The 16,762-nt window shown below is 48.5% G+C and overlaps 1 protein-coding gene across 1 annotated transcript; it reads right to left on the reverse strand.

Annotated features, from left to right (window-relative positions):
* Positions 1–799: 799 nt before the first annotated feature.
* Slc31a2 (solute carrier family 31 member 2) lies at positions 800–13,399 on the reverse strand. The gene is made up of 4 exons (XM_052716994.1): positions 13,283–13,399; positions 6,924–6,990; positions 3,084–3,273; positions 800–2,208 (listed from the first exon to the last, which is right to left on the reverse strand). Exons 1-4 carry the CDS (start codon positions 13,286–13,288, stop codon positions 2,040–2,042), a joined length of 432 nt encoding a protein of 143 aa, XP_052572954.1. The 5' UTR covers positions 13,289–13,399; the 3' UTR covers positions 800–2,039.
* Positions 13,400–16,762: the final 3,363 nt, after the last annotated feature.

The raw sequence follows: 16,762 nt of genomic DNA on the forward strand, positions 1-16,762 counted from the left end.
TCATTGCCTGGGTTCCCTCCTTACCTTAACTAGCCAGAGTCCTGACCACCTGTGCCCCGTTTCAGCTTGAAGCAGTTATGGAGAAAAATATGTTGTCCTGTGCTCCTCGTTCCCAGGACAGGCTTCAGGGCTAAGTTAAGGATGGAACCCCTGGCATAGGGGACCGAATTGGCTACCTAATGCCCATTGATGAGGATCATGAGCCTGTCTGCAGAACTGGTGGTGTAAAAGCCCTCAGGGAGTGGCCCTACCATGGAGGAAAGGCTGGGAGGATCACCTGCAGCCAGTCACAAGCATCCTGCCATCTCTCCCAAGCTTTTTCTTTTCATTCATTCTCAGGTTGACCCATGAGCCCTCCTGCTCTCTCTCCCTGGGCTCACCAGAGCTACAGCAACAGGTCCTATGGCCTGGGGAGGGGTCTCCTCAGAGAACCGAGAGATCATGCTGGATGCAGCGCCTGGGGTATGAGTGACTGTCCACATGCTTCTGCCGCCGCTGCATCTGCCCAGCATGTTTTCCCTCACTTGTGGGATACCCTGGCCCGGCCAGCTGGGGGTCCCCCATGCACAATATGCTAACACCTGTTACAATCAATAGCTTGTTACATGAACTTAACATGACTAAGTTGACACTCTGGTGTCCACCAACAGGCACATTTCTAGGCATAGTTTCTCTGCACACAGTGTTGTCTTTAACACATGCAATCTTAGTCCTTGGTCTCGAGTGTTCCAGCTCCTGCAGTGGTAACATGTAAGAGTTGTGCACTGTTGGAAAGAGGAGAGACAGACCAACAACTGCAGACTGTTCAAAAATAGAAATTTATTAAAGTGTATTTGTTTTTAATTCCCAAAGCTTAAAACCGTCTTTTCATTGAGCCCATGAGGTACTTGAACACAGACACTATATAGTATGTAGCAGTGACTGCTGTGGCTAGCCTGGAACTCTGTATGTAACCTGAGCTGCCCTCAAACCCACAGTCTCCTGGCTCAGCCTCCCGGGTCCTGGGGATTACATGTACGTGTCCCCATTCCTGTCTCTCAACTTTTTTCTGTAAAGTGAAAAGGCTCAACTACCTGGAGTCCACTTAACTCTTAACATGACCTGGCTTTGGTTTGCCTGCTATTGCACCCCCAGTCACACCCCTGCCGAGTCAGTACTTCTATTGCACCCTCAGTCAGCACCCCCCCCCAACACACCCCTGCTGAATCAGTCCTCCAGCAACTGACTCATGGCTCCCTACCAGGTCATTAGGAATTAGCAAGTAAGAAATAAGAGGCAGCCAGCGATCTCTGTGGTGCACACAAAAGGATGGGGTAAGGCCCTGGTCACCAGACGAACCTGCCGCAGGCGGTGTTGTCAGATGGGGAGAGCTCATCTGCACAGCAGACAGTCTGCAGCCTTGCTAACCGCCCTGGCTCTGCCTTTGATCAGTATCAGGCATCCCTAAGAAAGGGAGCCGGGTCTCAGCAGACACTGCCATCATCATGAACACAGTGAGTTCATTAGAAACTTTGTTTCGTAAGAATGTGCAAAATTGCCAACTAGGAGGTCCAAGTGAAAAACTTTTGTCAATGGCAGTCTTTATGTGTTCCAAGGCAAAAAGGTGAGAAGGAGCTGGCATGGTCTGTCCCCAAAGACGGGAGATGCCCCCGACATTAAGGCACAAAGCGGAAGAGGATATCCAGGTTCCATGGCCTTCCTCACTGAAGCTCTTTGGAAAACTTTAATTTGAAGTCTGAGATCTGTGGTCACAGGTCTGGCTACCTTCCCTCCAGGTTGCAGTCTCTTCCATCTTCCCTTTGGTCACAGCTACTTGCTTAAGGCACCACAGGAGGCCCTGTGTAGGCGGGGCTAGGAAGGGAGGTAGCTCCAATGACCTCTAAGCTCCAGGGACCATTTGCTGGCTTCAGCTCAAAGCTGCCAGGAACTGGGAAAGAGGTGAACAATGGCCATCATAAGAAAAAGCATCTGGAAGTACAATGCCTGGAACAGAGGCCCCAGCTCTCTTCAGCCCTCAGCATCTATGCATGTCTGGCCCACTAAGTCATGTTGAGAAGTGGGTAGGCTAGGTAGTAGCCCACAGCCGAGCCCAGGACCACACCCAGGAAAATCCAGGTGTTGTAGGACATTACAGCCAGCATCACAAAGTAGCCAATGACCACCTGAATGACATGGACTAGGGACTGGCCAAAGTAACACAAAAACCACCTAGGCATAAAAGAGAAACAAGTTAGTTACATAGTGATCAGCAGATATGTTTAGAGACAGAAAGCCCAGAGTCCCAGCATAACATTTTACCTAGCAGAGATTTCTCTCCAAAGAGACATCCCCACCACATTTAGTTCTGAGCTTCCTGTATCCCTAGGCAGATGGGGAAACCATTATGGTTTATGTAGTCAATTTTGTCTGATAAGGGATAAGAAGAAATCATCGGGAAGCCAGTCTCTCCCCTGAATTGAATGTGGGAGGTGGATGAGGGATGAAAAGAACAGGGACTTGGGTGCCTATTAAATCTCCAACTCTTTTGAGTGCTAATTTTCTTATCAGTAAAACTCTGGGAGAACTCTCACAGGGTGGTTGTGAGGGTGTGAGGCACCCAGGTAAGGTGACTGGGACATTGCGGGCAGGCTCGTTAAGCATAGGTGAGGCTGCAGAGAAGGCAGACAGGCCTGTAAAGCCCAGTCCGAGTGGGACTGGAGCACAGAAAGGAGGCCTCCCTGTCCCATCAAGTGGACACTAGGCTGATGGCAGTTCTTGCTTTGGTACACCTGCACATCTCCTGTGTTTGGGAGCCTGGGGAGAAAGGCCAGTTGCCCATGCCTGCTGCTTGACAGAGGCCTGCAGCACAGGTTTGAGGTTCCCTGCAGTTCCCTGAGAAACCCTTGGGATCCTCCCAAGGGGTCTCTTGATACATAGCTTTGGCCCAGACATCATAGACCCAGGCTCTAGTTCATCTTACTAAATACTACCTGGGGCCCAAATTAGCTTTCTGTGCTTTCTGTGAAAATTCTCTTTCTCTGGGCCCAACCACCTCTCAGGATAGGAATGAATGCTCTGGCCATCCTTCCACCCATGGTTTGTACCTGAGGCGGGTACTATTGGCTGGAGTTGATCCGGAGCCTGTAGAATCCTGGTCTGGTTCCAGGATGAGCTGCTGGCTGGTGGCACTAGGCAGGTTCTCCAGAGTCTTATGGAGCAACTTGGCTTTGCCAACCTTGATGCCTTCATACAGTACAGCCAGGAGCAAGACTACCAGCACTGAGAGGGCCATGCCTGTGAAGAGGCCAAGTTGAAAAATAGGTTTTGGTGTGCTGTGTCCTGTACGGTGATTGCAGATAATGATAGTGTATCACGTTTCAAAAAAGCTAGGAGAGGGTTTTACATGTTCTCATCATGAACAAATGATAAAAGTTTGAAGAGACAGGTGGCTGGCCCTGACTTGAATGCTTCACAACCTACACATGTACTGAAACATCTCAAAGTACCACAGAAGAGGGATGATTTTTGCCAATTAAAAATAAATAAGCTGGCCGGGCGGTGGTGGCGCACGCCTTTAATCCCAGCACTCGGGAGGCAGAGCCAGGCGGATCTCTGTGAGTTCGAGGCCAGCCTGGGCTACCAAGTGAGTCCCAGGACAGGCGCAAAGCTACACAGAGAAACCCTGTCTCGAAAAACCAAATAAATAAATAAATAAATAAATAAATAAATAAATAAATAAATAAATAAGCTGGTCAGGTGTAGTGACGTGCACTAAAAGACAGGCAAGTAGATTTCTGAGGAGGAGGAGGAGAAGGAGGAGGAGAAGGAGGAGGAGAAGGAGGAGGAGGAGAAGGAGGGGAGGAAGAAGAAGAGGAAGAAGGAGGGAGGTGGACGAGAAGAGCAGCAGCAGCCACCTCTGCCGAATTCCCAGCACTGGGGAAGCAAACACAGTCAGATCCCTGGGCTTGCGGGCCAGCCCAGCCTAGCTTCCTAGGCAGGTTCCAAGCCAGCGAGAAACCCTGTCTCAAAAACAAGGAAGATGCCATCTGATGAATGATAACCAAGGCTGTCCTCTGACGTGCACACGGACATGCACACATATGCACATCCACTCCCACACGTAAGTATATATGCACATATGGGACGTGTGCATATAAATAAAGCAAGCTAGATGTTGGACAAAGGCCTGTATGTAATCCCAGGTACTCTGATGGCCGAGGGAGATGGATTACAAGTTCAGTGCTGGCCTGGACTAGACTGGATTCCAGGCCAACCCAAACAACTTAGTGAGACCGCATCTCAAGAAGTAAAAAGGCCCAGAGACAGAGTGAGGCCCCAGGTTTGATCCCCAGGGCCCCAGAACAAGCAAACCAAGTTGCAGAGCTGGCTGGGAAGCACTGCTTCTCCCCCAGACACTCCGCAGGAGGCTGGCTCAGGAGGCAGGCCAGCCTACTCTCCACTCACTCTGAATCCACTCCAGCCACCGGTCTCTTTTCCTCGCCCCCATTAAGCTCAGACCTCCATCCTCTCTTTGCCTCTCCAGACGTCTCTTGGTAGTGCTGACACACTGGAGTGCAGCTCCTCATTCTGGCAGAGCCAGGGGTTAAGGATGAGAAGCCACACAGCATCATCCCCATTAGCTCCCCCACATTCTGCACACATCTCTACCAAGATTTCTTGCAAATGGGGTGGTGTATACATCGAGGCATACATTTTTTCACATGTAGGCATACCAAACCCCTGGGAAGGTGTACATCAGGAGAGCAACAGCAAGTTAGAATACAGTGGGTGTTTACTTCTTGCCTAATTTTCCAAAATTATTGTCTATGAGAATTCCATGTATTACATTTATAGAGAAAAATCCAGTAAGTTAAAATGAATAGTAAGTACTTACTAGTGCCTCTGGGTAAAATGAACTCTGATGCTACCTGTGTTTTATAGCAGACAGATAATAGATGGTCCATCTGAAGTATTTTATGAGGCTTTGTGACGTAAGAATATATTTGGAACTGGGAATAGTAGTGCATGTCTATAATCTCAGCCCTGAGGAAGCTGAGGTAGGTGGATTGTGAATTTACAGCCAGCCTGGGCTATATACTAAGAAATACTGTATCCAATAAATACTTGCTAGTGGGGGCTTATATGTGCCATTGACTTGTGGCTGAAGCCCCTAAGTAGCTGGCCTCATGATGGAAAGGAACCAACATTCGATAAGATTGGAACACTCAGCCTTACTCCTAGGCTCTGGGGAACAGAAAGGGGCCGCAGGCTGAGCTGATCACCAGTGGCTAGTGGCTTAATTATGCCTATGTAAAGCATTTCCCTAAGTTCTGTGAGTTGTTCCAGCAAATGATTGATGCCAGTTGGGGGTGGGGTCATAGCCTTGATTTTACAGCTCACTGGTCAGAAGTACAAGTGTCTGCATGGGAGACAGTCCGAGAGGGACCGTGCTCTTGATCTGTGGGGTGTGCACCAACTCTAGTGTCGGAATTAAACTGAACTGTTGGACACTCAGCTGCTGTCTGAGAAATGGCTGGTGTGGAAGAACTACACGTCTGACCATGGAAGTGTTGAGTATAAAAAAAAAAAGGAAAAACCATAGGCTGTTTTTTTCCTTCACAAAGGCAAAAGCCACAGGCTCTCTCTCTCTCTCTCTCTCTTTTTTTTTTTGAATAGGTAATCATAGGCAATTACATGCCTGTGGTAGACGTTTAATCATGGAGAAGAGCATACACTAAACAGTAAGTCTTCCCACACTCCCAGATCCCAGCCTCCTCTCCACAGCAGCCTCTGCTGCTCCATGTCTGTACCAGCCTTCACTGTCTAAATGACAGCATCCCATCTGCACACTCACCTGCATCCAGTTTCATCATCCATCTCCCCCAGGACACGGTCTCCCTTCTGTTCACACACATCTACCTCATTTTTCCACGCTACTCTACAGTGTCTGTGATAGAGTGCATCTTTCAAAGATGTTCACTCCCATATATGCTACCCACACCCTCCTTCCAACATGAGATGGGAGCCATGTTCCCTCCCTTTTAGCCTGAAAGGGTCAAAGGATCAGTCAACAGGTGAAGATAATTCTATGCAACTTCCAAGCGTAGGTTTTATTTTTGTATGTGTATGTGCATATGTGTATATATGTGTGCATGTTCATGTGTGTGCATGCACATGTGTGTAGAGGCCAGGGGTCAACATTAGGTATCCTCTGTTGCTCTCTACCTTATTTGAGACTGCGTCTCTTGCTGAAGCTAAAGATAGGCTGGCTGGCTAGCAAGCCCCAGGGTCCTCCTGTCTCTGCTCCTCAGTACAAGGATCACAGTGCATGCTGCCGTGACTGTCTTTTACATGGGTGTTGGGAATCAAATTAAGATCTTCATGCTCTCTCAGCAAGCACCTTACCAACTGAGCCTTCTCACCAGCCCCTAGGGCAGGGTTTTAAAACCCCATGCATTTCACCCATGTTCTTTTTAGGATACCTGCTCTTAAAACCTCGCCATTCTGCCATGAGGAAGCCCAGGCTACAGGAGGAGCCACTGTGAGCCTCTGATGAGACCCAGCTGAGGCTGCAGTTCTCAACCAGTACAAGACCCTAAAAACTCCTCCAAAAGCCTGTGTCCAGCCACTGTCTGGCTCACTGCATGAGAGGCCCTGAGTCCAGACCACTTAGTTAGCATAGTCAACCCACAGAATCTTGGTGAGCCGTTAATGAGATGGTGTTCTACCCCACAGCTTGGTCTGCACGATGGCCATCCATTGTAGAGAAGGGCATGTCTGCCATGACAGGCATCTGACCTATTATTAGCTTGCTTTAGAATGATGAATGCAAAGTTCTAGCTCAGTGTGCCTTAACTGCCCACAGAAAATAAAGAGAACCCAGGTTCTCTGCCGCCTGGCACTATGGGGCTTGCCAAACTACAAGTGACCTTCCCAATTCTTACCTGTAGGACTGTGGACTCTCCAGAAATCAAACAGAAGCACAGCCTCATCTGAGAAGATGAAATGCATCTGAAAGAGACGAGGTTTGCATCATGGGAGGCTTGGACACAGAGGTCCTGCTTCCTAATGCTCTCCAGCAGTTGCCCCGGGAGACCTGGGGCTACAGGACTTACATGCTGGGAGGTCCATTAGAAGCCAGATGGAGGAGGAGGAGGGCTTGCCCAAGTGGGTCAGTAGCACCTATAACTGAGCCCTGCTCCATATGGAAGTGAAGATGGGGAGTGCCTACCCTCTCAAGGCCAACCAGACTTGGGATGACACAGTATCCTTGGGTCTCATGGAGACGTCCCCTCTGCGTCCTCTAAACTCATTAGGAAGTCCTAGGTCAAGCCTTATAGACTGGCTCAGCCTTTTTGCTTAGTTCTAAAAATACTCCCCAGAGCCAGCAAGGAGTCCCTGTTGTCCTAGTGAACCTGGACAGATATGACAGAGTTTTGTCATACAAGGCTAAGGACAGATGTCTCCCATCTGTTCACCACACACATCCACTCATTCACTAGACTCTTTGCAGACCCCAGTCTGTACTCAGCATTGAGTAGGTAAAGAGGAGGATGGAGCACTTGCCTCAAATATATGAGGCTTTAGGTTCAAGCCCTAGTATCATTAAAAACATAAAAAAGGAACACATTGATTCAGTCCAACTCCCTCCCCCTCAACCCATCTCATCTGCAAATGGGAAAGGGGAGCCCCGAGAAGGAAAGAGATTTGCCCTGGGTGGGCTTTGTGAGAAGCCTGGGAGCTCTCAATGAGTGCTCCAGGGGAGAGGACCTGGAGAGAGGATGGGTTCTCAGAAAGGCTGTGGGAGTTTTGACTGAGACATGCTTCAGTGCAAGTGGAGGGGCAGGAAAATTAGGTCAGCTGCCACTTTGTCTGGAAGCTGTGCCATTGGGCATTCTCTGGCCACTTGGACGCCAGAGTCCAAACTTGTTTGTAGGTGACAGCCCTAAGTCACAGATCATACACATCTACCTTTTCCTTCTCCCTGCTTCTCAAAATTGAGCATCAAAGGAGATAATAAAGAACAGTAGGATGGAAGGGGCTGTGGTAGTTCACAGCTATAATTCCAGCACTTGGAAGGCTGAGGCAGGTGCACTGTTCTGAATTCTAGGCCATTCGGTTACATAAGTTCCAGAATATGGTGGCTTAAATAAGAATGGCCTATATAGGTTCATATATTTGAATGTTTAGTCATCAGAGAGTGGCATTACTTGAGAAGGATTAGGCGGCATGGTCTTGTTTGAGTAAGTGTGGCCTTGTTGGAGGAAGTGTGTCACTGGGGGGTGAGCTTTGAGCCCACACTAGGCCCAGAGTCTGTTTGTCTGTCTGTCTCTGCCAATCAAACAGGATGTAGCTCTCAGCTACTGCTCTGGCGCCATGCTCCCTGCCATGATGATGATGACTGTAACATGAATCTTAAATGGTCTTGTAATAAAAAACCCAGAACTAGATATCAGGGTGAAAGCTGAGAGGTCAGAGAAGCAGAACAGCCAGCCACTAGTTCTTACCTCTACAAAATCCTCAGTCTAAGGAGAGTGAGTTCCTGTTTCCTCACACCTTATATACCTTTCTCTGCCCAGACATCACTTCCTGGGATTAAAGGCGTGTGTGCTTCCCAGTACTGGGATTAAAGGTGTGTGCCACCACTGCCTGACCTCTATGTCTAATCTAGTGGTTGGCTCTGTCCTCTGATCCTCAGGCAGTTTATTGGGGTACACAGTATATCTCCACAGATGATGATGAACTAACTCTCTGAAACTGTGAGCAAGCCCCAAATTAACTGCTTTCTTTTATGAGAGTTGCCCTGGTCATGGTGACTCTTCACAGCAGCGGGACAGTGACTGAGACACAGGTCAGCCTGGAGTAAGGTGAGTCATGATCTCAAAAACAAAACAAAACAAAACAAAACAAAACAAAGCAAAACAAAAAGATAATAGTTTGGGAGCAAACCAGGTCTGTCAACTAAGGGCTTTCTGGAGCCTCGGCACCAGCCCAGGGAAGCTGGGAGAAGTGTGAAGCATTCATATGAGAAGAGTCAATGGGCCCTCTTTCCCACATCTGTCAAAGCTACAGGAATATTTCTCAACAGGGTTCCACAAGAACCACAGGCTGTTAAGACATACTTTGAGAAATGATTCTGTAATCAAGCCTGGGAGAAGCTGGAATTGGGCAAAATAAAGCTCAACAGCTCTCCTTCTTGCCGGAAGGCGGACCCTAGAACCCTATCCCCTGCCCGAGTCCCTTCCCACCCCTTTTCTTGTTGGGCAGAATCTAATTCAGGAGAGTGTTAATCATTTCTCATATCTGTTGGCATGCTGGCCAGCAGGTTTTTGCCCAGGCAGACTGGTTTCAGAGTCTGTGCTCTCAACACAACCTTTAAGGAAGCCCAAGAGGAAGTTAAGGCATGCCCAGGGTTACACTGTGAGGTGGTGGCAGTATCAGGAATAGAACTCATGTCTTCATACCTGACCCTCATTTGACATAAGGTGTAAACAAACCTAATTTGTGAAGAAAACCCATGGGTATGCTTTTTGTTTGTTTGTTTTGTGTGTGTGTGTGTGTGTGTGTGTGTGTGTGTGTGTGTGTGTGTGTGTATATATATATATGGAGAGAGAGAGAGAACTTCACCATGTATTTGAACTTGCTATGTATACCAGATCCACCTGCTTCTGCCTCCCAAGTGCTTTTATTAAGGCATGAAACACCTTATCTGGAAAAATATATTTTATTTTTAATTGTGTATCTAAGTGTGTGTCTGTGTGTGGGTTTTTGAATGTGAGTGCAATGCTCACAGAGGCCAGAAGAGGGTACCAGATTGCCCTTGGAGCTAGAGTTACAGGCAGTTGTGAGCTACCCAAGGATAACATGGGTTCTGAGACCCAAACTGGGTTCTCTGCAAAAGCAGAACGCGATCTTAACTGTTGAACCATTATCCAGTCCATTTTGTTTTGTTTTAGTCAGGGTCTTGTGTAGCCCAGGCTGGCCTTGAACTTGAGAATGATTCCGAACTGATCCTCCTAATTCCACCTTCTGAGTGCTGGGATCACAAGAATGCACCAGCACACTCAGTTTCTGTGGCACCGGGATCTATGACTCTGTGTGTGCTGGACATGCACTCGATCACCGGAGTCCTTGATTGTTAGTTTTAACACTTCCAAAAAAAGATGTGAAAGTAGCAGAGATGAGGTCACACTGGGAGGAAAGAAGGGAAGAAGCTGGGAAAGGAGAAAAATATAGGAGCAAAGACCTCCACGCAGTCACAGGGGTGGTGCTCAGGTCTTTAAGGATAAAGATTATGGTATGTGAAGACAGGGAAGAAAAGCCAGTGCTTGAGGGACTGCAGCTGAGAAACAGGATGTAAAGCAGGGGGAAGAGGTTAGAGGAAGGCTGCAGGAGCGGAACACAGGTGTGCATGATCCTGGTTCCACACACACAGGGAATTACAGGTGAACCTCGGAGTTCAGAGTCTGTCAACAGGTCCCACACTGCCCAGGTCGCTTAGTGAAGGACACCATGTTCCCCTAAGACCCCAGAGCTTTCCTGAAACTGCAGGTGCCTGGCCTCCTCAGACCTGTCGATCAGAAGCCAAGCGAAGAGCCAGGTGACCTTAACGAGACCCATTCGAGGAAAGGGCTCTGATGCTCACTCAGCATGGTACAGTTTGAACACAGGAGCAAAGCCTGGTGCACAGAACACAGGTTCTGAACCTGAACATTCTGTATCTGCCCTCTTCTTCTGCTAGGACCTTGAAGCCACACAGCAAGCTCCTACTGGAGCTCAGTCTGTCTATCTGTAAAATGGGAACTGAACCCAGGAAGCCTTTTTCCCTGGTTTGGCTTCACTTTCTCGGATCGCTGTGAACTTTGTACAGACAGGCTCCCATTGTGAGCTCCATTTCTACTCGGAATGCCCTACAATAAAGGACAAGAGAAAACAAAAACTGAGTATGTCTCTATTTGTGAGTGGAGAGGGATGCCTCATCCATGGGTGTTCTATTCCCCGTGTTCAGACTTGTACCCTATAGACCAGACCTGGAAACAGGGAAGGCTGTCCTACGTGGCACATATACCTTTCGGTTCTGAAAGGCATCTGACTTTCAGAAGACCCAGAGGAGAGTAAAATCATCTGACAGAATAGCAGCCCTTTTCTTCTGAGGGCCTGCACAGGTTTGCACTGTGTTCAGCTCCTACCTACCCAGTATCTCCCCCAATCCAACATCTCTGCTACTGCCAGCTACTGTTAACAGGGCCTTTGTTTAAGGGCCCATGCATTCAGAGTCATAGAACTTTCTAGAAAGCATAGTTACTCTTCAAATTGCAGCATGTTTGATAAGCACTCTGGGTATTTCTGGGGGCAAGTATCTGTAGGGGTATGGGCTGGGGAAATAGTCTGAACCACCACGTCCCTGCCTACTAGCTGGGGCTGGTCAGGTAAATTATGTAACAGCTTCAATATGGAAAATAAGTAGTCACTTCAAAACCATGTTGAATAATGAGCACTTTATCTTCCTAATATGAACGTGGTACTTGGCAAACATAAAAAGCTAAAATAGTACCAAATAGGAAAATCATTTTGAGTTCTACCATCCTGAGATATCTTGTTAGAATTTCAAAATGAACAGTTGATGACCTGGGAAAATGTTCACAAAAGAATAATATGAAGGAAACAACAGGGCAAAACTCCATGTATCCTGAGGTTGCCTCCCTCAGACTGCCGGAGAGGCCCCGGCACCATCTCTAGCAGGTGGAGGTTGTGCCCATCACTCCTTCACCCAGTCAGGCTGGTAAAGCAGTAGGTATGGATGGAATGCCTCCAGTAGCTAAGTTAGTCACTCTGGGAGTTTCCACAACTCATTTTATCCTATCATCCTTGGGTCCAGGCCAACTACCTCAGGAGCAAAAAAAGCAGCCAACACCTTTTGCTGCCCACAGAAAGACCCACGCACAGTAAACTTCTCTCAACAACATCTTTTGTGTGTGTGCTAGGAATGTACAGCCTCTGAGGATGCCGAGGAATGAGGGGAGGCTGGTAGCATTCGATCTGCTTAGCAGGGGGATAGATAATTAAAACAGAGAGGCTGCAGGCAGAAGCAGGGAGGCAGGGGGACCACCTGGGGAGGGGACAAAGCCACCTGCAGGAGGAGAGGCAAGTGGCTGGGACAGTTGGGGAGCAGGCGGCAGCTGGGAGGCCAGACTGCAGTGCCCATAGGGAACGAGTCCACTTCCCTACCAAGTTCAAAACCCCTGGTGCCTCACTCTTTCTGTATTTTGGCGCAAGAGAAGAGGATCCAAAATGAGCACACCCAGACTTACGGGAAGGGACCACAGCTTTGAGTTGGCAGGTCTCTGTTGAGATATGTAAGGGCAGGGCCCCAGCCGTGTTCCCACTGGGGATAAATCTGTGTCTCTGGCAGTTTATCTGTGCTTTATGCAGGGCGGCACCTCACAGAGGAGGGACCATGGCCAATGACAGAGCCGTTCACAGGGCTTGTTTTCTTTTCCCTCATTTGGGGTTAAAGAGAGAAAAGTGCCTTCGTTTTTTAACCAGACACTTCAGGAAGAGACAAAAGCTGCTGTTGACGGCCTGGGGACCTTTTATCAAGGGGTTCTCATCTATTTCCCCGTATTAGAGGATCCGCAGGAGGTGGAGTGCCTCTCCACCAAACCGCCTGTGTAGACTTTCCTGTCTTAGATTCTGAGACATCCTCTGTGAGATGAAACTGATAGGATTTCCTCAAAGAGTAGTGGAGTCTTGCAAGCTGTCATTCTCTATCCAAGGGGGAACCTCACCAGAAAAAGATGATTGTTGAAAACGCCACTTTCAGATTCCGAGGGTAAGAAGGATGGGGAAGTAACTGGGTTAGTTTTAAAGAAACAGACCCAGGAGCCTGCCCAGGACAGGGCACTGAGCCGGGGGTGTGTGCTCAGTGCCCGCGCGTGGGCTGCGCTGCACCCCGCCGGGCCTCCCCTCGGAGGAAACCTTCTGTAATGTCCCAAACCTGGGTAGATCCCGGGAAGGGACGGCGGACAGCTGTCCTCGCTCTCCGCACCCACCCGCAGCGTCCCAGCTGGGGCTGGCCTGGCTGTGGAGACTGACTCCCGTCCGGAAGGGACAAACAGAAACAAACTCCCAGAGCTACAGACAGCTTCACCTGCAGCGTCCTCCAGCCCTACTCCTGCTGTGACAGCACCGCGGACACATCCCCCCGCCTCTCCAAGTCTCCGGGCCAGGGGCTGCGGGGACCTCCGGGAGTGCCGCACAGTCGCCCGCCTCCGTCCCCTCCGCCGCGCGACGCGGAACTCACCGCCATGGTGCGCGCACTGGGCGGCCGCCCGGGTCGCGTCCGTCCGCTCGCGGCTCCCGACTCGACTCAGTAAGATTGCGGCTGCTACCGCGCCCCGGCCGCGCGGATCACGTGGCAGGGGCGAGGCGGCGCGCGGGCGCCTGGGAGTTGTGGTCCTCGCTCGCTCCCCACCCCACGACCCAGGCCACGCCCCCCCGCGGGGGACCTACGCTCCCACCCCCCCACCCCCGGGTCCTGGCTGCTCTGACACGGGGTCTCCGCAATCTGCAGCAAGCCCAGCCGCCTGCCATTCACTTTGCCTCGGCAATTATCATAAAAATGTTTATTACTTTTTGATCAGACACCTAGCGAAGCTTAACATATGTTGAGTGGAATATTAAACTGTTCATCCCAGGAACACAATAGCAACAAATTGGGAGTACATTAAGTCAATTACGCGCCAGACTTTCCCTGTCGCCACTTTATCCTCTCCAATCTGATAAGCAAACAGCAGTGCAGTGCACAGATGTAATTTTCATTCTTGTGTGCATGCTCACTATGATTATGTTTCTATATTGCACACATTTTTCGTCTTCCTTGTAAGTAATACAAAATCTTAGTTCATTTGGGCTACATTAACAGACTATCACAGACTGAGGGCTTATAAACCATGGACATTTATTTCTCACAGTTCCCAGGCCAAGATCAGGGTACCAGTTCCATGTCTCCCCAGAGCTGCTTTCGGCTTGCAGACTGCTCTCTTCTCATTCTCCCTTCACAAATATTTGTATTTGTTTTATTACTAGGTTAATAAACTTTTTCTCTCATTAGTCTTTCCATTTTTGTGTACTGCCTTTTATCTCATTGGCCTAGTGTTATCGGGGATAAATATCAAACTTTTAATACTATTTAAAACTTTCTTTTCTAAACACCAACCATCTTTTATATGAGTTCTTAAAGGCACTTGGTAATCCTTTGCCCACCAATCTGCCCATACAATCTCCTTCAAGAATTCTGACCAAGGGTTAGCTGAGATCTCGAGACTGGAGTCTGCCCTCTCAGCTCAAATTCTGAGTTCTGGGGTACTAGCCACGAGGCCTCAGACAAACAGCTTTACATTATCTGAGGCTCAGCTTCCTGATAAGATTAAAACAATAATAATAGAATCTATGTCATAGAGGCGTTGGAAGGCTGAAATGAAAACACGTGTTGAATTCTCAGCATTAAACCTGCCAGTGGAACCTTGCTTGATAAACGGAAGAAGCCATCGTCATCATTAACAGCAGATATTTCCACCCCGTGAGAGCAAGCCACCTGCAAAAGGTTAAGCCATCCCTCAGGGTCACACAGCTTCTGGCCAAAGCTAAGGAGGATTGTGCAGCCTCAGGAAAAGCATCCCTGTTAGGACACAGGAGGGAGATCTGGCAGGGCAGGGAGCTGGGGATTTGGAGTCATTTTCTTACACCTTTGTACCTCCCCACAGAAGCAGGCTCTTGTGCCAATGCACACCACTTCCCCCTCATTGTTCACTGAAGGATTAGCAACATAGCCTCATTCATTTGAAGGTTTTCATTGGCTTTGTTACAATCTGATGACCTTCACGCTTAGTTCTAGCTTCCCTGTGGATGTTATGGTTACAGCATTTAACCCTATGTCCTAACGCTGCTGGTTTCTTTTGAGCCACCAGTGGCTGGCTGCCCCTTCTCTGGCTCCTGGGAAAGGAACCGGACTCAGACACAGAATCCTAGGTGTTAAGATGACACCAGAGCTGCCCGCACCCTGGTCTATGTCAGGATTCTTTCCAGATTCTTTTTGGACAGCCTGTGGACTCCCTTCTCCCTTTCTCCACAGCATATCCCTGGAGCCTGAGACAAAATCCTAGGCAGGAGAAACGACATCACCCAAAGAGAGGCAAAGGGCCCTTTAACTGGGCACTGAGCTTGTCCAGAGTCAGCTAGCAGTGGGGAAATCTGACTAGCCATTCCTGTCTGAGGTTTAATAGAGGAACTCACAGAGGCCACATGTACACAATGCTACTGCAGCTGGACATCTGGCTTTCCTGGGGAGCCAAGAACAAACGTGCATTTCACCTGATAGAACCCTAATAACAGGCCAAAAACATGACTCTAACCAAGTCCAACTTGAACCAGTGAGTTTAATTGGGCTTACTTACAGAAGCATGGATTAGGGGTCAAATACAAGAGCATGAGCAACTTATTTCCTGCCTGGACAATTCTTCAGCTCAGCCAGAGCAAACATCAGAACTACAGACAGCTGAGAGAGACAATGTTTTGCTTTTGTGTGGCTGGGAAAAGTAAGTTCTCTGTGGATCCATTCACTGCTGAGGCCAGAGTTAAGAAGGATAGCACCCTTCTCTGCCTGTGCTATGCTTGCAGACTCCTTTTATACCAACCCTGAGGTTGCCCAATGCAGCTACCAAAGATTCGATGCCTGTGTCCTGCAGCAGGGAACTCCAAGTGTTCCCACCAGTGCTGCACCAAGCTCTGAGGCCAGATGCTCAAACTGAACATTATCAGTAGGAGAGACTGGCCTGAAGAACAGAGCTATCCATGTCTCAGCCAGCAAATGGCAGCAGATCACAATTACCCTTTTGAAAATCATGGAAAGGCAGGGGATGTAACTCAGTGGCTTGTGTGCTTAGCATGCATGAGGCCCTAGGATCAATTCCCAGTAACACATAAACCGAGTATGATGATGTACCTCCAATCCCAGCACATGGTGGGTAGAAGCAGGAGCGCTAGAAGTTCAAGATCGTCCTTGGCTACATAAGACCCAGTCTCAAAGAAAATATTAAGAAAAATATAAAATTGTATGGACCTGGAGAGATGGCTTGGTGGTTAAGAGTGCCTGATGGTCTTTCAGAGGATCTAGGTTTGGTTCCCAAGACCCATGTCAGGCAGTTAACAACTGCCTGTAATTCCAACTCCAGAAGAACCAATATCCTCTCATAGCTTCCAGTCACCCACACATACCACCACACATGCTCACATAATTTAAAATAAAATAAACATCTTTAAAAATAAAGTAAATATTAAATTATAGCAAAATACACATAATAGGGTCTGGAGGGGATGATTTAGTGGTAACCTTAGTGAAGACATGAGTTCAAACCCCTAGAAACCATGTAAAAAACTGGGCATAGTCAAACATGCCTGTAACGGAGCACTGGGTGATAAGTAGCAGAAACAGGAAGATCACTGGCACTCTCTAGTCATTAGGTTAGCTGCAGATTCAGTGAGAGACCCTGTCTCGAGGGAATAAGGTGGTAAATGATAGAGCAGGACATCCAATGTCTTCCTATAGTCTCCAAATGTATTCACAGATATGCATTCACATCATGTATGCATTCACTACACACACACACACACACACACACACACACACACACACACACACACACACACTACACATACCATAAAACTGATCATGTTAACCATTTCGGAGTACAGAATTCAGCAGCATTAAGTATAATCATAGTGC

The sequence above is a fragment of the Peromyscus californicus genome, unplaced genomic scaffold (genome assembly GCF_007827085.1).
Source record: "Peromyscus californicus insignis strain IS unplaced genomic scaffold, ASM782708v3 Scaffold_5__1_contigs__length_169319896, whole genome shotgun sequence".
Taxonomy (NCBI): domain Eukaryota; kingdom Metazoa; phylum Chordata; class Mammalia; order Rodentia; family Cricetidae; genus Peromyscus; species Peromyscus californicus.